General features: G+C 37.2%; 1 protein-coding gene across 1 annotated transcript in view; it reads left to right on the top strand.

Moving 5' to 3' along the window:
- USH2A (usherin) overlaps nt 1–23,853 on the top strand; it is a 686,658-nt gene that overhangs the window by 426,077 nt on the left and 236,728 nt on the right. The window contains 2 exon segments of the mRNA XM_025420646.3: nt 14,287–14,437; nt 15,039–15,181. Of these exon segments, the coding sequence (XP_025276431.3) occupies nt 14,287–14,437; nt 15,039–15,181 (294 nt within the window).

Here is a 23,853-nt window from a genome sequence, read left to right as displayed (position 1 = left end):
ACAAATATTTGCACCAATTTTTGACTGCTGTATTCTCGCACCAGTGAAATGTTGGTGAGATTTTGGATTTACCTCAAAAAGATAGAACCAAATGAGTCAGTGAAAGAGCAGAGACAAATGTCATACTATCTTCAGCTTTTATTCAATAATATACTCTAAAATATTTTATTTTGTCATTGAGCTGAGAGGTAAATGCTGGATTTTTTTTAAACAAAAACTTATTTTATACCTATGCTTTCTTCCTAGGGCTTTGTCTTAAATACTCCTCTGCTGCACTGGTAACAACCTTGAGAAAAACGTCATCCTTTCTTGAGTTTGGGTCTATAATGCCTATAGCCATTGTTATGCATCTTAGTTTTCTGTTTTTTCTCAAGAGACCTTTCCGAGAGCTTTCACAAAAAAGGGTGCCTTGACAAGTAAGAGAAAAAAAAAATCCTGATAAACAAAGATATAGAGAGACTGAGACAAAGAAGGACACAGTTTCTTCAAGTGTCTACTTCAAATAAACCTCCTCAAAATTTAAATGACATAGTTATTTAAAAAAAAAAAAAGAACCTCCAAAAATGTTTTACTTCATTTTGAACATCCTAGCTCTAAGATTTCTCCGCCCTTCAAAGCAGTATCCAGACTGAGTTGGTTCTTTAGAATCCTGTGAGGCAAATGGGGAAGAGGCAGGTAAAGGAGGCTGGCCACACTCTGCCTCCAAAGAGGGTCAAGATTTTGGCTTGACTAGGTCACTATAAAAGGCATTCTTTAAAATAACAGGAGGAAGCTTACGTTTTGGACATAGGTTGCTGGATTCAAACAGCAGCTCAACAACTTAGTAGCTCTATGATCTTATGTAAATCACATATCATATCTGCTACAGTCCTAATATTTGTGTCTCCCAAAATTCATGTCGAAACCTAACACCCAATGTAATGATATGAGGAGGTAGGAGCTGGGGAGGTGATTAGGTCATTAGGATGGAGCCCTCATGAATGGAAGTAATCCTTTCAAAAAGAGGCCTTGCCCCCTTCCACCACGTGAAGACGCAAAAGAAGGTACCATCCATGAATCAGGAAGTGGACCCTTCCCAGGCACTGAACCTACTGGTGCCTTGATCATGATCTTCCCATCCTCCAGAACTGTGAGAAATAAATTTCTGTTTATTATAATCTATCCAGTTTATGACATTTTCTAATAGCTGCCCAAACAGACTAAAACTTTGTCAAAGCCTCCCTTTTCTTGACTCACCCCTCTTAACTCATGGGATTATTATGAGGATTAAATGCGATTATTTGTGTGAAGCATTTAGTTCAGTACCTGGCATACAATAAATACTTAAAATTGACTTTACCATTTTAACATGTTTATCTTTATTCATGAACATCTAGATGTTAGTATCCTTTACAAGGCAGTTAACAAAGTTACTAAAGTTGTCAATTTGTTAAAAACTCTTAATACAATAAAATCAAAATCTTTACCAAAACTTTGAACTTTGATCAACCTTCATTCATCCAAAAAATATTTATGGAGTTCTTTCTATTGCCAGGCATAATCCTAGTTCCTGGGCTAGAAAGATTTCTAGAACAGATATAGTGCATTCCCTCATGAAACTGTGGTTGCATTTTGTTGTTTCTTGTAATTGCATTTACTGCATGTTCTGGATCACACTTGGAAATCTCCAGGAAACACTGGAATGAATCAGGGCTACTCAGAGCTTGATTTTACTTTATTGGGTGAGGGGAGAGGGAGCTAATAAACTCACAATATGTGATTGTAAACAATAAAGTAAGACAACTATGTGAATGTTTTTAGGGTTGACTGTTAATTGTTATTTTGTTTTTAAGATTTTATTTATTTATTTGAGAGGACAGAGTGAGAGAGAGAGAGAGGGCACAAGCCTGAGGGGGGTGGACAGATGGAGAGGGAGAGGCGGACTCCCTGCTGAGCAAGGAGCATGATGTGGGGCTCAATCCCAGGACCGCAGGGTCATGACCTGAGCCAAAGGCAGATGCTTCACCGACTGAGCCACCCAGGTGCCCCATCATAAATTTTATAATGCTTTCTACTTCTAATATTTATAGCTTGGAGACTACATAGTTAACAGGAAATAAAATGGATTTTTGAATCAAAATACACACCTTTGAGTTGGGACTGGCACTTCAGGCAATCACAAGGTAGTGTAAAAGTAATGCAATATCCACACCGTTTAATTCAGAATATGAATTAAGAATTGTAAGATCAAACAAGAAAATGTAGGTGCATTTAAATGTTAGTTGTTATTGTTGTTATTATGTTTTGAAATGAAAATTTAAGAAATTTCTGAGTTAGCCAAAATATTATATTTCATATTATTTTAACATATGCTAATGCATTTAGTATAGTTTTCCGAGCTTTTGAAAATTTCTCTATCACCAGAACATATCAATAAGCACTCCTCTCCTCGCAGTGAAACTTTGCTTCCATAAAATAAAGCAAAATAAACTTTACCTCCAGGCTACATGACTCCCCAGCCTAACCTTAATTCCTTTAATATGAAGTATGATGTGGTAAAAGCACAATCACTGAGTCAGTCAGGGATATAAGGATCTGAGTCAGGATCTGAGTCAATCAGGGATATCTGGTATCTCTAAACCTATATTTATCTATAAAATGGGGAAACAATACTACATTAGAAGGATGTTTTCAGTGTTACAAGATAATGTATGTGAAATAATAGTATCTAAATTGTTGAATGTTAACTTACAAATGAAAAATATTTTTAAAAATATCTAGTCAGTGCCTTCTTAGCGCAGTAGGCAGTGCCTCAGTCTCATAAAAATATCTAGTCTTTTTGACTAAAATGTAATGAGATCCTCAATTTTATGGCTCATCTGATTGATGAGGTAAAAATCGGTTACTAATCTGATCAAAATTAAGATGGCTGGACAGTTTAAGCTATTTAATGGGTATCATCAGGCATGAGTTTTCTAAATACTGTAAATTTTTAAACTGTTCACAAAATAGTGTAGGATCAGATATTGTTCTTTCATCAATATGCTTGTTACTGCAAATACTGTATTTAGAGATCTCACTACAGAGACATCAAGGATGGGAAAGAAAATTACAAAGGGAAACAATTAAATCTTAATGTACGTTCCTTGTCCTCAAGTAGCTTTCAACAAACCATAAACATACAGATTTCCCAAACATATTTAATTTCTATTATATATGCAATCTCTGCTGTGGTGTGGGCTATAGCATCATCAGTTGGATTGTTTTAGCCACTAACTAGTTATAAACTGGGCTGGATTTGCCTATGGGGCAATTGTGGGGTTAACTCCAAAATACTGTCCTATTTCCATGAAAAAAAAATTTAAATAATTGTTCTTAAAGATTTTATTTACTTATTCATGAGAGACACAGAGACATAGGCAAAGACATAGGCAGAGGAAGAAGCAGGCTCCCTACAGGGAACCTGATGCGAGACTTGATCCCAGGACCCTGGGATCATGATCTGAGCTTAAGGTAGACGCCCAACCACTGAACCATCCATCCATCCCTATAACTACCAAGTTTCTTTGGTAATTACAAAATCACATTGTTTTTCAGGACATTAAGCAACTCAGTAACCTTCACTTAAGGAGAGATTTTGGAGTAAACTATGAGGTATTCATTGTATGAGTAACAGACATAGCAGAACCATGTGTCATATTGGGGGAAAGTTCAAGATCATAACAATAGAAAGCACTTAATAGCCTTTATAGTGTATATTTTACTGTATTATGTAAATATTATAAACTGGCTTAGCCCTCACAAAGCAACCCTATGAAGTATGTACTATTTTTATCCTTATTTTATTGATGAGAAAACTGAGACACAGAGAGGTTAAGGGACTTGTTCAACAACAAAAAGCAGGATCAGGATTTGAATCCAAGTGATGGATCTTAACCAATGCACAGACATCTGTTCTATGAGTTAGCTATCATAAACTCCAAATAAAAATATTTCAAGAGGGATCCCTGGGTGGCGCAGCGGTTTGGCGCCTGCCTTTGGCCCAGGGCGCGATCCTGGAGACCCGGGATCGAATCCCACGTTGGGCTCCCGGTGCATGGAGCCTGCTTCTCCCTCGGCCTGCGTCTCTGCCTCCCTCTCTTTCTCTCTCTGTGTGACTATCATAAATAAATAAAAATTAAAAAAAAATAAGAGGAAAATCTTAAAAAAAAATATTTCAAGAAATTGGCAATAATCTATTTAAGTTAAACCTTTTCTAAGAGCTAACTAGACTTAAATAAGAGAGTAGCAAATGTCTACAATATTGAGATCAGGACTATCTGATGTAATAATAAAAAGCTTATTGAAGATTTGAAATCTTTAGTTGAGGAAAATACATGAACAAGCATTTTAGAAACTAAGAAATGCTAAATGGCCAACAAGCCTGTTTTTAATACTTTTATCACAGTTTTTTGCTTTAATTGATCTTTATATATCTAGCCCCCAATACTCCCCTGAACTCCAGGCCCTTATAGCCAACTGCCTTCTAAAAATATAATGGATCCTGTTGGTGGAATGCATATTGGTACAGCTTTCCATACTGGAAAACAGTATGGAGGCTTCTTAAAAAATTAAAAATAGAAATACCATATGATCCAGTAATTCCACTATCGGGTATTTACCTGATGAAAATGAAAACGCTAATTTGAAAAATTATATTCACACTATTTTTACTGCAGCAAAGATTTAGAAGAACCCAAGTGTCCATCATAGATGAGTGAATAAAGAAGATGGATGGAATATTAGCCATGAAAAAGAGTGAGATTTTGCCATTTGTGACAACATGAATGGACCTAAGGGGTATAATGCTAAATGAGATAAGTCAGACAGAGAAAGACAAATGCCATATGATTTCACTCATAAGTGGACATTAAGAAACAAAACAAATGAATAAACAAAGAAAAAAGAAACAAGCAACAGACTTTTAAGTACAGAGAACAAACTGGTGGTGGTTGCCAGGGGAAAGGTGAGTAGAAGCATAGGTGCAATAGATAAAGCGGCTTAAAAGGTACAGACTTTCAGTTATAAAATAAGTCAGAGAGATGAAAAGTACAGCATAAGGAATGTAACTGATAACATTGTAATAATGTTATTTGCTGACAGATGATGCCAATACTTATGGTGAGCTGAATAATGTATAGAATTGCGTTGTATGCCCTAAACTAATATAACAGTCTATTATTTATATATACAATATAATCGATACATATAGGCATTTCAGAACCAGCCAAATTCTTGGTCCATAAAATATCAGCCTTGTTAAGTGAATATTCCATATCTGTAAAAATATCACCCACAATTATTTTGTAAAGTCGTATTACCAAAAAATGCATACAGTCAATGGCATAGAATTTTCACCACATATTGTAAAACGAACAAAGTTTACTAAATAATTTATTTAATGTATTTAGCTTAATCATTTCAAATTTCAAAAAATTATGCATAAATATACTTGTAGAGAAGAAAGACAGGAGAGAGAGTCTATAATAGTATATGAATGCTGTCTCTGGGTAATATAATTAGGGATGATTGTTTCTTGGTAATTTTCAAGTTTTCTATCATGCACATGTATTACTTTTGTAGTTCGAAAATACATGCTTTAAAATGGGGCTTGTTTAGCTCTGCAGAAACCAAATTTTAGCATTTATTTAATATTTCTTTGATAAGAAATACTAAATTTGCAAAATCTCATAAGTGCTCTAACAGTTACGTAAAAAAATTAAAAATAAGTTTTCTGTTTTCAAGTATTTTTATTGCTATTACTTTGGTGTTATAGGGAAAAGCCATGGCTAGGCTTAAATTTAAGATTCAAGTTGATGTTGAGATATGAGTTACAGTCTTGGAACCAACAGATGTGTGAGGCCATGGGTTGCCATTTATTATCATATACTCCAGACATATTGCTTGACCTTTCTAACCTCAGTTTGCACATCTGTGGGATGGGGCTTTGAGAGAAATAAGTGATAAAATGAATGTATATTAAAGTAGTATTTCTGATCTAATTTGATATTACTGTATTAGTACTCTCCAAACAATCTTTTATGTTAAAAATTATTCATTTTCAGGAAATTGAGTCTTTCTTTGTAAATGGAAAATATAGTCTGGATCCTAATTATTATGGAGTCATAGGGGAAAGAAACTTTTCTGCAGATCTTGTCTTCTACCAACAACTCCATCTATCCATCCATCCATCCATCCATTCATCCATCCATCCATCCATGTTTATAGGACAACTTATGCAAATGAAGCACTGTGCTGGGCACTACCGTATCCTCTTACATAACTTTGTTTCCTTCATAACATTCCTCTCCGATTCTGCGTATCTCTTGAAAAATTATTGATCTGGCATTTTTATTGATCCATATGATCATTTTGAATCAACTGTATAGCCAATCTGAATAACACTGATGAACTCCAATATGTAGCAGGCCAAAAGTAAGATTCTTCATGAATTTTTAGCAACTTCCCTTGAGGAAAAGAAAATCGGAGTTTCCTTGTGATCTACTCTGGTCAGAATCCACAAGGAGTGTTTAGCTTAAGTATAAGGCTTCATATTTTTGAAGATATGTTATCAAACTGAACACATCCAAGTCAGGTACCAAGGCTAGATAATGGTTGGGGAATACTGGCATCTAGTTGGAGAAGCAGAGATGTTTAACTCAAAATGGAGAAATTTAGTCAAGGAGAAGACCACCATTTAAATATGCCTGCATTTCTACCCCATGATGGTAGTAGAGGCTTGTTCTTGGAAATTAGTACAACCAAGACAAGGACCTATAGAGTACAGTGTTAGCATGACCAACCATATGCACCCACTGTCCCTGATAGCCCCAATTTATACCAGCTGCTGCTCAATTAACCCTGTGAACTATATAGAGTACCCTATTTCACTCTTGGAGGCCCCCAGGTGGGCAAAAGATTATATTCACCCTAAGTCTTGTAGATGTGATACAGTGTTTCATTCTATATCAGAAGGAATTTACCAACAACAAGAACTGACCAATAGTGTAATGAGGCAACATACAAAGCAACTATTTTCCTTTCACTGGTGATGAAGACACAAAGGCCTAAGTGTTACCTGCCTAGGATGTTTTAGGCAAGAATCCCTTAACTGGTGGTGGCCATATAAGCTACCTGCACTCCAAAGTTGATATACTCTTGTTTTATTTTTAATATTCTATGGTCAAAGATAAATTCTATGGCATACATATTGATAACACTTATAATTCTTTAAATATAGTTTTCTTACATGGAGACCTCACCATTTGGTATTTCATTGAATTTCTGTGGGCTTGACTAATTTCTGAGAATTAGCAAATTCACAAAAGCAGTTCCTTGTAGATCATAAGGAAATAGAGGTCCTGCTGTGATAAATAAGACCAGGAAAGAACTGTTGAGGAATATGAGTTGAACAGGGGTGCCTGGGTGGCTCAGTCAGTTACGCATCTGCCTTAGGCTCAGGTCATGATCTCCGGGCCCTACGATCACCCCCAAGTTGGGCTCCCTGCTCAGCGGGGAGGTTGTTTCTCCCTCTCTGCCTGCCTCTCCATCCTGCTTGTGCATTCTCTCTTGCATAAATAAATAAATAAATAAATAAATAAATAAATAAATAAATAATTTATTTATTATTCTCTCTCAAATAAATTAATAAAATCTTAAAAAAAAAAAGAATGTGAATTGGACAGAACATAAATCCAGTCTTTACTAAAACTAATCTATTTACTATTGTAAATGATTTGTTTTTATGCTTATTTGACAAACTTAATTTTTTAAAGATTTATTTATTTGAGAGAGAGAGAGAGAGAGAAAAAAAAAAAGTGTGTGTGTGAGCGTGAGGAGGGGTAGAGGAAGAGGAAAAAACTCTCAAGCACACTCCATGCTGAGCAAGGACCCCCACATGGAGCTCAGGCCCAGGACCCTGAGGTGATGACCTGAGCCAAAATCAAGAGTCGGTTGCTTAACCGACTGAGCCACCCAGGCACCCCAATAAATATAATATTTATTTTCTAGTATCAACCCCCTACTATAACATCCTGTTCTGCAGTATAGAATTCAGAGCACTGTCTTTAAATTTAAAGTCCCAGTTCAAGTCCTCACTCTGCCAGTAACCACTTTTGTGATTTGAGAGAAAAGATTTAACCTCTCTGAGCTTCTGATTCTTTATCTATACTGCAGAGAGATAACACTGCAATTTATAGTGTAATTCTTAGGATTAGAAATAATTATGTTAAAAAACACCCTAGCACAAAGTGTGTGTTCAAAAACTTAGATATTATGAGAGACTGTTTTGCAAACATTAAATCTATTTTAACCTACTTGCCACTATTTAATGCTGCTCTATTTGTACATCCTTGTGCTCAAGGTTGACTGTCCATTTGTTAGCACATCTGCATATTCCTCATAATTAATATCTTTTTTAATGACATATGGTTTAGTGACTGGAAATTGAGTCTTGCCTTCTGTTTTCAATTTGTTTATGACTCAACGACTCAATGTATGTGTCTGAACTTTAATTTTCCATTCTGGAAACTAGAATTTAAAATCCTTGCTCATATGTAGCTATTTCAGAAAATGAGAGGAAATGTGTAATCCAAGGATTTTGAGTATGTGCCAGGCTGTTCAGCGGTGCAGCCAGGATGCATATAGATAAAGGGCCATGGTTTCTCTTGCGTTATGTTAACAGGGAAATCTAAATGAGGATGCCAGCCATCTACCATCTGAAGGGGGGTGGGTAGGGGTGGGTAGTTTGGGCTAGGCTGGAGTCGGATTCCAAGTGAAGCCAGGAAGAAGCAGCACATAGGCTTGGAATGAGTGTGAGCATAGTTGACGGAATCCTAGGCCCTGGAATCAGGCTGAGGACATGACCACCCCACAGGAACTGTCTCACACGGCCCCCATGGCAGTGCCCCTTCAAGGCCTGTGCCTCTGAAAGACAAGGTCCAGTGCACATTTGGATGTGAGTTTTTGGCTTCTGAACCCCCTGAAACACTTCTACCTCTTTTATGCTGGGTACACATTCTGTGGTGTTACAGTTATTCAAGTCATGTCTTATCTCTCTGCTAAATATAAGGTAGATGGTCTAAACCCCTCTTTCCCTCTGCTCTGCCCCTTTCCTTTCCCCCAGTAAAGAATCTTGAGCAGAATGACGTTTGATCTATTTTGTGACAGATTTGAATTTAATACAATATATCATAGACTTCTTCAATATCTTAATGTAATATTTGATTCCAGTAATTTATTTTATTTATTTTTTATAAATATTTATTAGAGAGAGTGTCCACATGCAAACAAGGGGAGGGATAGAAGGAGAGGATGAGAGAGACAATCTCCAGCAGACTCCCCACGGAGCATGGAGCTGGACTAGATCTCATAACCCTGAGATCATGACTTGAGCTGAAGTCAAGAGTCAGTCACTTAACCAACTGAACCACCCACACATCCCTATTCCAGTATTTTAAATACACACACGTACACACAAAAACACACTGCAGTAGTAACAAGTTGGTGGGCTATCCTGAGAAATGGGTGCCTATGAGAAGTGCACTGAATTCATTTTCTCCCCCAAAATTTCCTCTTTTGGCTACTACAGCCTTGGTAGTCACCAGTCACATGGAAAAATGAAGAAAAAAAAAAAAGTCTCTGAGTCTCTGTTTTTGCTTTTTAGAGCCCCCCTGTGGGATCTATCAGTTTGTAAGGGGCCAAAGTTTAGGGCATTGTTTGTTTGTTTGTTTGTTTGTTTTGAGAGAAGAATCCATAAGTGCACATCATTTAAAAGTTTAATAAAATCATACATTTAAAAGATCATAGCATCTAGACTAGTCCGATCTGTGGTTTAATTTATGGCTTAATGTGTTGTATTCAGTTTGCCTTCCAAAAAAGGTTAAATTTGAAATTTTATTAAAAACTCTCTTCCTTTGGATTTATAGATTGGGGTAGCGGTTTTATCCACTTGCCGTGTAGAATTAGTATTTACTGGACAAGATGTGTTGATTCAGGAGGTTGTCTGTGGAGTGCTTGCCCCGTGAGGGTCATATTAAACTCGAGAGAAGCTTTTTGAGCAACATAGCATCTTGGAGACAATATATCAAGCTGATAGATACACGGCTCTTCTGTTAAGAAACCAGGGGTGAAATTATGGCTGGCTCCCAGTTATTGCTTTGGTGCTAAGGAGCCTCTAAGGAATAGGTCTAGGATAAAAGGGGTTAACCAGAGGGGAAAGAAAGGTTTCCAGAATTCAGTGTTACTAGAAGCATGCAAAATGAATAGTTACGTGTAAATAATTTCAGATGATCACTCTGTCTGGAAATATTTTGCAATTTTATATAATCAGAGTGTGACCAATTTAATGGGACACATTTTTTTTTTTTTTTTGTATTTCTCAGAAGAGAATCCAAGATGTACTATATTATTATTATGGAGCCCACTTTGGGGCACTCCTCCCTTCTTTCTTAATAGCATGGTCATGCAGTTTTAAACACATGAATGGATTTTTGTGTATATATTTAAAATTCCAGTTTTTTCATGTTGGTGGCTTATCAGTACTGATTTTTCTTCCGAATCTGGATTGTAGATGACATTATATTCCTCGACACAGAAAAGTTAGATTAAGAAAATAGTCAAATGAGGGGCCTGACTTTTTATGTTGTACATCATACACAATTTTGTACTTTACTTTTTGTCCGTGCCCTTTCGATATCTGCTCACATATTATGAATCAGTTAAACAACATATAGCAGGTAAGAAATACTCATTGTCAAAACTATATGTGCTCACAGATAAATGATCAATTAGCAAGTCCGTAGCAGTGGATTATGGGATAAGTGGCCCTGGACAGCCATCCTACTGCATCCTGGGCGTGTCACACACCTAATGAGTGAGGGGACAATTTCATACCATTTCATCTCTCCCAGAGCATCTGGTTCATCCCCACACTTCAGCACTGACCTGATATACCTTTGCTTTTATTTTGCTCACTGAGACAATGGAGATCATCAGAAGAGATCCTTGCTGTTTTTCCGTCATGAAATCTACCTCTCTCTGTGTGTCCAGTCTCTGAATGCCCTTCTGTACACTGGGTTGACCATCCCTACTCTGTGCAACAGCCATGGTGCCCCAGCTTGCCAGTCTCTCTCCCACACAAGGAATTGGAATCCTAGGCAGTTAATCTTCCTTCTCCTCCATTATCATTTCCCCAAATGTCTTCCAGATCTTTCCAATAGGTGTGCATGCATTATAACATCTCCCAGTTCCTAGCACAACTTCTTTTAATACCAGAAGCTTCTCTAAATGCTGCCCCATTTTCTACTCCCCACTAGAACAAAATCCTTCAAAAGAGTTGCCTGTGCTCATGCTCCCCTCATTCTCTTCCCGATCATTCTAGCCCCAATGTTGTGCCCGCTGCTACACTGCGTCTCTTCTTGGCAACACCACCAAACACCCCTACTTGGCCAAATGCAAACTATAATTCTTGGTCTCTTTCCTTAGACTCTCAGCACATTTGACAAGAGTTGATCAGTCCTTCCTTTTTGATGTGCTTTCTTGGCTTGGCTTCCAGGCTGTACATTTTCTAGGTTTTTGTCCTCATTCACTGACCCTCCTTTATGCCTCCTTTGCTGTAGAAGATCCCTCCTGATCTGGACCTCATGGCTCAGTTCCCAGACATCTTCTGTGCTTACTCCATCTACACTCACCCCCTGGGTTATTTCATCAAATCTCAGCTATTAAGTACCACACATACCGTCATCCACAGCTCTTATCTAGACTCATACCTGCAGCTTCTTCCTTGATGTTCCTCCTGGAGATGTGTGTCCTCTTCATTGTAACATGGACAAAGAATTCCCGACATCCCCCCACCACCACCACCCCATAACTGATCTCTCCCCTCAGCGTTCCCCAGCTCAGCAATGGCACCACCATTCACCTGGGCGTTTAGGTTAAACACACTGACATCATCTTTAACTCCTTTATTTTCTCTTAGCAAAATACTTTCCACTCACTTGAGCAGCAGAATATACCACCACCTCTTCTGCTATTGCTCAAATCCGTGCTCTTGTCATCTTTTACCTGGATTTCTACCATAGTTGATTTCCCTAGGTCTACGCTTGCCCCTATTCCTCCATTAGCATAGAGCAGCCTTTATAGGTTCCACATGACACCATGTCCTTTATTAAAACCCAGAAATAAAAAAAAAATATAAAGTAAAATAAAAAATAAAAAAATAAAAAATAAAAAAAAATAAAACCCAGAAATAGCCTCCAAATCTGTTTCAAAGAGAATCCAGAGCCCTTAGTATATTTTCAAGGCCTAGAACTAGAATGGATCTCAAGAGATCTAGACCCTGTCTGTCCCTCCAACCTCTTTTCTTTCCTCCTCTTTGACCTATGTCAGCCACACTGGCCTCTCCACTGCTCTCGAACACAACAGGTGCTTCCTCTTCTCGTTGCCCTTGCACCTACTGCCTCCCTGGCTGGATTGCTCTTCCTCCAGACATTCCCATGACCACTGAGGTCTCTGCTCAAATGTCATCTATGACATATTCTTCCTAAAGCTTTCCTGTCCAGTTTCAATTGTTACATAATAATAAAATTGCATGCTTCTTTTCACTTGCTCTTCTCTTACCCTGGTTTATTTTCCTCCTAAGCTTATCTGTCTAGTATGATCTTAGGTACCTGTTTGCTTAACACTTGCTCTCACTGTTTACATGTAAGTTCCACAGGGTCAGGGGCCATGTCTGTTTTACTCGGTGCTGTTAGCCCTCCACACAAAGAATACTACTTTGTGCAGAGTAGAAGCTCAATAAATGTTTATTGAATAAATTAGTGGATTATTGATGAACTCAAAACCCTTACGACAGATTGATGAAACCTGTAATGTAATTCGCCCATTCTCATCACTGACCATTCATTAGCTTCATAGTTCACAGGCAGGTTCTCCTGTGGGGCAAGGAATGTAAAACTCGCACACTACATAAAGCTATGTATAAAAAGAAGTTGAAAAAGAACCCTGATAGTTGTTTTCATAATTTTGGTCCCTTCTCCTTCTTCACCAATGACCTCTAGGAATCTTTGGCCATTAGAAACTTCTATTACAATAATTACATTGTTCCTAAAAACTTACATTATAGTAGCACTAAATTATGCTATGGGAAGTTCAGATCAGTCCAACACAATAATAATAATAATAATAATAATAATAATAATAATAACAGCAGCAATAACAACTAATAATTACCAAGACCCAAAATAAGGTGCTTTATTTACATTGACTGATCTTCACAACAATTCTCAAAAGAAAGCTATCCCCATTCTAAAGATAGGAAACATAGACTCAAAGCCATTAGGTGATTATCCTAAATTCACAGAGCTTTGCTTAATTTTCTTTTGAGTTTCAGGCTAGCTTTGGAACGAATTTTGATAGGATAGGCTCATTCGAGTTATACCTGTTGGAAAAATTAATTTAATAACCAGAGTCATCTTGTCATATTTTTAATTAGAATATTCTGGTTTTAGTTTTGTTCATTCCTGTTGGACCTTGTAGAACTATTCAAATAGAGTTCCTTGATGGATTATATCAGGCAGATAATCTGAATTCAGGAAAAATTGGCCAGAGATTTAACTAGACTAGAAAAAGCAACATGTATGTTTCAACTTGCAACATATTTGAATAAGGTCAACTGATGGTATAAATCATTTGAGAAAAGAATTTTAGTTTTTATATTTTCATAGATGAGAATTAAGTCTGGAATGTGCTATTTTCACCCAATCATGTATAGTTATTATAGTAGAAAAATAGAATTGTAATAAATGGTCCTCAAAAAAAAAAAAAAGCCAGTTGTATTCAAGAGTAGTGTGATTAAGTGTGGCAATGGGTGATATAGATGGGAGAAATAAAAGACCTGGACTCCTTCACTGTTTGCTTGATTGCTGAGCAAGAGTTAAATTAAAAAGGTACTTTGGTATCTGGTTCACTAAGTTCCCTACATATTTTCAATTAGATAAACAGAAGTACAGGTGGGAATGTCGTACATATTCATTTGTCTTGCTGTTTGGGGGCTGGCTTTTAAGATTGAAATACTAATGTAATTGTGTTGAAATGAACAATAAGGAAGTACAGTAGTTCAGGAATGAAAATGTTAAATTAAATGGACCATGTTTAACATTGTTGTTGGTCCTGAGGAACAGTTTTTCCAGTATATGGAGCATTTCGATTCCATCCAGCATATGTTCTCCACAGTTTTCTCTGCTCTAATTCATCTGTGTTTTTCGACAGCTCCAGATGGCGTGCTGCCTCCGAGGCTTTCATCTGCCACTCCAACCAGTCTTCAGGTTGTCTGGTCTACACCAGCTCGTAACAACGCTCCCGGCTCTCCCAGATACCAGCTCCAGATGAGGCCTGGCCACTCCACCCATGGATTTCTAGAGTGAGCATCCTACTTTGTCCATCCTCCTAACTGTCCCCTGGATTACACAATGTGGACATAATTTACTTTGTCTTAATTTTTGAATAGGTCAGTTCTTACTTGCAACAAATAAAGGCTGCCTTTTAGAAGTTCAAACAAACAAACAAGCAACACCCTAGGAGATAATTATTTGCTTTGCAAAAATATGTTTTTCATTTATATAGCATTATATAAGATTTCTTCCCCCTTAACTTTTCATGAGCATATGTGCTGCATAAAGCAAGCTTATACCTAAACTAAAAAAAAGAATGCTGTCTGAACTGTAGAAACAAAATTATAATACCTGGTCTATAAATTCTGTGTGGTAATCAGTCTCAAGAGTAGACTCGAATTTTCTCAATACTACTAGGATTTACATCTCATATAAATGCAGTAGGGCAAACCGTCAGCCAAATGGCTCCTTATTTTAAGAGAGATCTCCTGTAACAACAGAAAATCACAGTACTTATCTGTATGTTGACATTCCCTGAAAATTCTTTGCAACAAGATTTTACTTGTGTATTTTTTTTTAAATTTCTTTGAGTATCTAAAGCTTCCTAGTTAACATTTCTTTCCTATGTAGGTTATTTTCCAGTCCTTCTGCATCGTTAAGCTATGAAGTGAGAGATCTCCAACCGTACACAGAATATGAGTTTCGGTTGGTTGCCTCCAATGGATTTGGCAGTGCACCTAGTTCTTGGATTCTATTCGTGACCACAGAGGACAGTAAGTGGTCTGAATGATATACCGCCAAATGTTGTCTACATTAGGGACTATTAAATGTCTTCAGTTTTTCCAAAACAGAGACATAAGCCTCCCCTATTTTCTTGATAGTTAGTGATAATAATCTTTTCTAGGGCAAGGGTAGTCAGACTGCAGAAAAAGACGAAAAATGTAGGCTTGAGGGATTTGGAGGGTGAGGACCTCATAAGAAAAATCACTCCAGGAAGAAGTAATTCACAATAAATTATGACATGGCCCCATTCTATCCTTTGGAGTACATCTAGGTGTCCTGTAAGATGAAAGTTATCATCTCCCACTCAGTGTACTCTGCTTTGGAGGAGTTCTGCAGGCAGAGGGACATGAAATTGGGGTCTTACTTCATGAGGATGCTTACCATGTCCTTATATGTTTTCCTGGAAACAGAGTCCATTATACTATTAGTCACACCTGAAAGACAGACTTCAGAATACAGAAGCATACATAATCTGATAACAGTGATTCTGCACTATCACAAAGAGGAGATTGGGATTGCCTTATTCAATCAAGAGACTTTTCTAGTTTTTCGTGAAAGAGTCACATGTATGTTCTATATATAACTAGGTTATATATAGAAAATGAATACATGGCTATACTACTTAGTTTTATATAAATTACCTCTATAAAAGCATATATATGGAAGTATAATTTTTTTTTTAAGGAAAGTTTCAAATTAAATCAAGCTCTACGGAGTGAATGAGGACACTGCATCTTTGAACAATGAGGTTTTTAGGGTTAATCTTGTCAAGTCTTTTAATCAGAGGCTCCTTTGAAGATGTGGCTCTGTTGGCCAATTGCCATTCTGGCTCTATATCCAATGAGCACCTGAGTGACTTTCAAAAGGCTAGATATTAATCAAAAGACATGGTATTTGAAACAATATCAATTGTATATTAAATAGATTCTTTTATTTCTGTAATACCCTTAATTATATTATTTTAGGGGGAAAAAGACATCAAATGAGATAGAATCAGAACTATTTACCTTCCCTAAAGCTTACTTTATTTTTTAGAAAGGCCATTATGAACAATAATATATAATACTTCATCCATTTCTCTCAATTTGTAATTACTCCCTGGGAGCAAGTTAGGTACTTTGCAAGGGCACATCCAGTCCTTTTGGTCTCTTGGGTACCATTTAGTAAATTATCAGCACAGTGCAATAAACGACACCCAGGACCCAGAAAGCATTAACACACTACTCAATGCACCTACACCCCTTTTAAGGGGAACATCACACATGCTCTGGGGAATCTGACAGCATAGTCACCAACTGTATACAGATTTATGAACCATAGAGCTCACACTCAAAATAGATTTTTTTAAAGAAATTTAAAAAAAACTGAAAATAGACTTTCAGTTGTCCTTCTTAGGTATGGAATGTTTGATGGCGCTCAATAAAGGGTAACTAAAAATAATTAATCAGTCCACTATAGAGGTGATGGCTCCTTAGAATGCCACATTGGAAGAGGAGGGAAATGGACTCCTTTTTTAGAACCTATAATTTCTATTCCCACAGAGGAAGGGCAACGCTTGGATTTCCTCAGTGGTGATTCTCTTGTCTAGAGGCCATGATCTTCTATCTACAGGCAGGAAGATATCACATAAATAAAGTATAAAACATTGCAAAGTACCAGTCAGCATAGCATGCTTTGTTGAGCAAACTTCTGCCTTATCTTACCATAAAACAAGTCTTACAGAGTCTATGTGGTCAGAATTTTCATGCACATAGACATTGCCTTCTTTGTGAGTTTTAGGGCCTGGGTTTGAAATGAATAGTATTAACCCATTATCTCCTTTAAGAATTGGTAACACATGACTGTATAGCAAGTATTAACCCAAGAAACCCAGCCATCATTTTTATTAAAATCCTTTCCTTCTTCTTCTGCTTCATGTGCACACTGCAAAGTCATATACATTATGAAAGAGCCAAAGGCGGGCCATTTACCCCCTAAGTTAAGTGACCAGTGCCTGCTTACCCCGACATAATGGCAGTGCACTCTGTTTTTTGGGTGTCAGTGGAGATGGATGCCATCTCTGAAAGGATGTGCAATTGAGTTGACAAAGAGTGAGAGATTGGCATTGGGCACAAGCAGTTTTTCTGTCAAGGCTTCAAAGCATTGCTTATGAAACCACCCATGATGACAGCTCCATGCCAGAATCACACTTCATACTTGATCCTGACCAGCACCGCCCATTTGCCCAAGTGCAATTTCTAATGTAAAAATTCTACATATCATCTTACAGAATAAAATAGAGAAGTCACCTCATGCCCACATTTAAATTTCATACCATCAATAGGCACCTTTCTGTATCAGCCAAAGCCTTGAAACTTCCTTGTGCCATAAAAGGTCACCAAGAGCAGTATTTTTAGCGTGATGTAGCAAGACTGTGATTTTCATCAAGCCTGTGACATGGCTGAAACCAGAAAGAGATACCTAGGCAGGAAATGAACTGTACACAGAGAAACAAATGCTTGGGTGCAAAGAGAAAATCTCATGGACAGAGAAAGGATGTGAAGAATTTTAATAGATTTTTTTCAAATAATTTGTCATTTATATCAGAGTGCCACCAATATCCAGTTCCATGCATTTTTAAAAATCTAGCGTGCTGATGCCAAATAATAATAATGCACATTTCCTATGAATATTTTAAATCCTGTTAAATGTGTGTTAATAAAAGATGTTTGCTCCAGACAACTTGGTCAGTGTAGTGTTCGACTATTTGCTACCAGATAAATACAAACAACTCATGGTTTCCGTTGTGTGTGTGTATGTGTGTGTAGGTGTTCTGGTGGTTTATTTTATTTTATTTTATTTTATTTTATTTTATTTTATTTTATTTATTTATTTATTTATTTATTTATTTATTTATTTATTTATTTATTATTTTGCGTGCTGCTGGGAGTCCAAGCACCTGGCATATCTGCAGTTTGCAAAAATACATTAGGATTGTGTTAGACGTGGATGCATATGATTGATAACATGAAGACACTTGCCAAAGCATTGATGTTTTTGGTATTTTTTAACCTGCAATAACCGTCACTGCTGGTTATATTATTACTCCTTTTCTCTTGTGTGTTCGCAATTGTTTTCTGTGTAGAATATGCATGTAGAAATTGTAGTTGGCTGGAAGGGTAAGTTTCTTGTAACTTTAGCATGTGGACATGTACTTTGACCTACTAAAATCCTGCCCTAGGTAAAATATAAGGTAACCCACTTTTCTTTAAAAATGTGATTCCCTAGACCAACAAAAGTCAGATAATCTGTTTTTCTCAAAGTTTTCTGGGTAACAAGATTGAAATATGCAATATCTATATTTCAGTCATTTTAACAGTGAACATTTATGGCACACACAGGCAATCAGCTCAACTTAATGAAAATGAGATTGTTTTTAAAAAATCGCTTCTCTCCTTCCAAAACAAAAACTCAGATTGGTTCTAGAGTAGACCATTGAGTTATCATGTAGTTTTAAATGACTTTAAAAATTTGATCATTTTACTAAATTTGAAGTTAAAGACTCCACATATATATTTTTAACCACTAATCTAAGAGGCATTATTAAATAAAAATTGTGGGATTTGAACGTTTTATTCTGTAGATTTACTTAGACAATTTTTCATGGCTCATTATTTTGCTAACAAACTGTTCACGAGTTTTACCTGGAGTATGCTAGAACTTAGGGCTATGTATCCTATCATCTAGACAGTACTTTAAGTTTATTCATTATGTTAAACCTTGTTATATTTCCCCACATATACAATTGCACTAGAGTGAAGGATGAAGCAATGAGGGATACTATTCTAATATTTGGATGCTGCTTTACTTTTTCTGTTAGCATTTTTTAGTATCTTCTCCTCAACCCCCTCATTCATTTCTGAGATTCTCATAACAGTTTACAAAGGAACAGAGCTTCTTCTGAAGTGAGACAGAGAGACATTGCAATGTTAGTCAAAATCTGTATCTAACAGAACACACGTCTTCCTTGTTTGTAGTCTGGAAAAATCTGCTCATTCATCAGACCTCAGCCCAAATGTCACCTCCTTTGTGAAGCCTTCCCTTCTCATTGCTACTGTAGAGTTTTGATTTGTATCGTCCTCCATCAGTATCTGCTTCTGAACTGTAACTTCTCAGGATCTAAGGCTCTGTCTCATTTATCTTTGTATTATTGTCTCCCCTTATCTGCCATTTTGAGTTATGGGTGTTAATCTCTTTAATCTCTTACTGTGCCTAATTTATAAACTATCATAGGTATGTATGTATTGGAAAAAACATAGTGTGTATAGAGTTCAACACAATCTGCAGCTTCAGGTACCCACTAAGAGTCTTGAAATGAATCCCCTGCAGATAAGGGGGGATGGCTGTAATATCTAGTGCCTGGTGGAGGATCTGATATAGAACAGGTGCCCAAACATTATCAATTGAAGTATTGATTAAGAAGACTTTTATATAAGCAAATCCATGAAAACCCCACCAAGCAAACCTTGTCTGGGTACCTGCCCTGTACCAGAGACTTGAAGAGACATCAAAGTTACAAGGATGATGAACACCCTGTTCTTTCCTTGAAGCACCCATTTTCTGGCAAGGGGAACATAGAGTGAAACCGTATTTAGAGTATAGAGAACTAAGGCTTCTATGAGAGCAAGCCCAGAGACCGATTGTTTCCCTCAACATGGGATGTCAGAAAAGCTTTTCCTGAGGAGAAGACCAGGAGAAGGAATAGGGAATGATTTATTTGGAGTTCACTTTAATATCAGATTTCAAATTGATTTCCTCACAGTTGGTCCAGAAGAAGCAATTGCTGTTGGGCTGCCCACTGACACAGGAGACCTGGGGGGGTGGCTTGTGGGGTGTCCTACCAATGGTTTCAGCTTCAGTCTGAGATAAGACCGGTGAGGATGAGAGGCAAATGTGAGAAGGAAATCCCAAAAGCAGTTTTCATTCTCTCCCTTGGCCAGAGGCAGACTGCTGGCTGTCCCTCTGATTCAACATTGACTATCTTGACTAAGATAATGAGTGTTCTAATTAGAGAGGCGTCTGTTAGCCCAAAATCATGTCTAGTTCAAAATGAAGTGGGGAGGGGTATGTAGGAAGAAGAGTCCCAGAAGGAAAACACTTTTTCTTATTCTCAAAACCTGTAATAAAAGTAAACACTCTGAGCCTTATGACAGGGAGAATTAAAACTACATTATGAAATTAGATTAATTGATCAAGATAATTCCAGAGTAGAATTTTCTAGATCATTTAATAAATATGTTTGTGCTCTTACAAGTATTTATATTTTGAAATTAATATTGCATTGGCCAGAATCTTTTTATTAGTGTGTTTTAGAATTTGAAGTCTCATTCTGCCCCTTAAAAAAATGTTCTTGGGACACCCAGGTGGCTCTGCGGTTGGGCATCTGCCTTGGGCTCAGGTCGTGATCCCAGGGTCCTGGACCTGCTTCTCCCTCTACCTGTGTGTGTCTCTCTCTCTGTCTCCCATGAATAAATAAATCTTTAAAAAAATGTTCTCTGTTAGAGAATTATAGGAACATTTTAAAATTAGAATGAAGCATATTTACATCAGTAGATACAATTTTATTTAATGAAGAAATACAAACTACAAGTTTCAGTAGTGCTGCACAATTATTTTGCTTTCTCCATTCTAAATAGACATCCTAGTAGCTTTAAATATTAACTTCCGAAGACTAATATATTTATCCTTTCAAACAGTGATTATAGGTATCTTACTTTATCCATAACAGAAGATCCATGATGAAAGGTAAATGATGTAAACCACCAATTTAGGGAGTAAAATGTCTCCGTATGCACACTGCTACATACTTTATTTTCTGTTGCATGGATCCCATCCCCCAAATTCTTGTTTTCCTAGACTTAATTAAAGCAAATATTTATTATTATTTTTACATTCTTATTTTTATATCCTAAGGTCCAAAGCTAAAAGCAACTAACAGAAACTCCTTTGAAAGGATGGATTGTTTAATGGAAAGTTCCATCCACCCGGCCTCAAACACCTCTCAGTAATTGGATCTCTTTCAGCCACGTAAGGCAGACTGTTCTTCCGAACTTGGAACCCCCAGTTCTTTCAGGACTTTTTTTTTGTACTTTCATGAATTCTCACATCGATACTTTTAATTTTCTGTCCCAAACTTTCAAGGAAGAATCCATAGCCATTCACTGCACCATATACCCCAGTTCTAGAAGTCAAAGCATTCTTCCTCAACTATATTCTGCTCTCTTATGGGAAAAATGCAGAAAGAGTTTCCCAGTATTGGTTCTCCTGCTTGGAGACCACCAAATGGTATCCTTTCAATTTCAACAAGCATCTAGTCTTCAAAACCTGCTTTTATTAAAGGACAATGCCTGTCTACGCAGCCCATTTCCTGTCTTATTAGTGGTCAAGAAGTTCATTTTTGTGCAAAACAAGCATCCCCATTTTTAGTACTTGTTTCTGGATACAACTACGGTACCCTCTTCATCATCACAAGATTAGTATTTCTTTACCTTTATTTTATTGGTCCTATTTCATTGAAGTCTTTTATTATGAGCTGTCAAAAATCCTTTCGGGAAGGAGTTGGGTGGGGTATAAATAATAAATTGATAAAAGAACTCATGATTAAAGGGAAGAGAGGATCCATCACTCTTCTGCTAACATACCAGTGGCGAATTTCAAAAGGCTACATTTACAATTAGTGTGTAATATATTGCTCTTTATAATTATACATCCATATATTTGCCAGCTTGATTTTGAAGTCGTTGGCAAGTTCAGGGGATATTCATGTGTGGAGTTAATATTACTGAAAAGAGCGTTGAAATGGAGTTTTTAATTAGAATGGCAAAATGTTGCTTTAGGGCAGTAATGAGACCATACCAGGAAAACTGAGCGATCGTGGGTCTCTAATAGCAAACAAGTGTAGGAGATCTGAGGAAACCACTGAAAGTCATACACGCATGGCAGGTGGGAGTCATCCAGAGTATTTATTCCTGTGCGCGCGTACACACACACACACACACACACACACACACAGGCATGTGCATGTGCACGCACACCCTTCCAGTACGCACACCTGACTCTGAAAATAAATAAGCAGACCCCTCCGTTAACGATTTTATTACTCTCTTTTAGGCCGGGGCTGAACTTTTGAAGCTGATGAGCAAAATAGTTTCCCATAAAAGATAATTTCATTTGCCAAAGTGAAACTACTTTCTGTTATTAATGCTGTAATGAAATGGCCTGAAATATGAATCAGGCATCTGAACAGGAAGGATGCTCCTGTTCCCAGCTCCAGGAGGGAGTTCTCTAAACAATTACACCCACAGAGAGGGCTGTACGGTTGTATTTTCATCACTGGCCAGTTGAGCTGTGTGGCTGTCAGACTTTCTAGTCTCCTCTCCAGTGACAGCCGCATTGACAACATGTTATACTCCACATTGATTTTACAGTTAAGGAGCTGATTGTGATATATAGGGATTTTAAGAATTCAGCTGAGAGGCTGACTTTTGCCTTTTATCATTCCATTAAAATTTTATAACCATCTTTTTCATGTCATTTCATCCATGAATTCTTACTTTAGAAAGTGATAGCTACCGCTGTGAGCATAACTTTTCTCATGTTCAGAGCTTTTTATTGTATTAGCAAACTACCCCAATTATAGTTATTACTCATGTTTTACATAATTGTGGTGACCCTTTCCACCATGCGGTAGCATGCCAGTTGATTTGTATATAGAATTAGATGATTCGGCTTATCATTTTAAAGCACTAAATTGAAAGAGTGCCAGGAGTCAGGTTTTAACACTTCCTTGGCCAAAGTAGCTAATTAAGCTGCTTTCAGCTTCCTCCCCTGAATCACACAAGTTTAAGGACCCTTCTTGCAGCAAGAGCAGGGAGCCCACTCGGCTAGAGAGGGAAGCTAATAAAATGTATGCTGGCTTATAAGGGGGAAAAAAAAATCATGAAATTGAAATTGAACATCTCGTCTTTCCCAAGATAAGAGATCATCTTTAAGGAGAGCCTGTGTTCCGGGAGGCCTTGAAGTGCCAGTTCATCTCATGATTGTAGATGTTTTACCTATAAAACTATCATCCGATTCAGGAGAAATAAAAGGTTTATCCCCATTATGGATTATTGTTTCTTTTCCCTGAAGAAGGTCATGTTTTGAGTGTGCACAAACAAGGAATGATTACGTAAGCAGGACCTTGCTGGAATCCCTCATGAGAACTATTCTGATTCTTAAATGTAGACTATTCTTCTTTAGGGGGGTGGTGATGAGATAGGGTAAGGCAAAAAACACTAGAATCCATTGATTTTACAGACCCAATGTCAGAGGGTCTGGTGTCCCAAAACACTTTGGCATCTCTTAAGACTCACACTTGCTTTTTTTTGGGAAATAGCCGACTCTGGTTGACAAGTGCAAATAACCAAGGATCTGTGTCCCTATTTTGATACAATAATTGCTACCACTACCATATGCCAGAGAGCAAAAGTAAGAAAAGTCATAGGGGTTTTAAGAAAGCTTTAAAATGAAAGCTAACAGCAAACTAAAATGGAAAATGTGATCCGTATCAAAATCACCGTACTTTTAGGATTTTTCTCCTTCAAGTCGGATGCATTACCAAATGGTCAGAAATGGCTTGAAT

Source organism: Canis lupus, chromosome 38 (genome assembly GCF_003254725.2).
Source record: "Canis lupus dingo isolate Sandy chromosome 38, ASM325472v2, whole genome shotgun sequence".
Lineage (NCBI taxonomy): Eukaryota > Metazoa > Chordata > Mammalia > Carnivora > Canidae > Canis > Canis lupus.
Note: the sequence above shows the minus strand (reverse complement) of the source record. Positions and strands in the feature narration are given on the sequence as shown.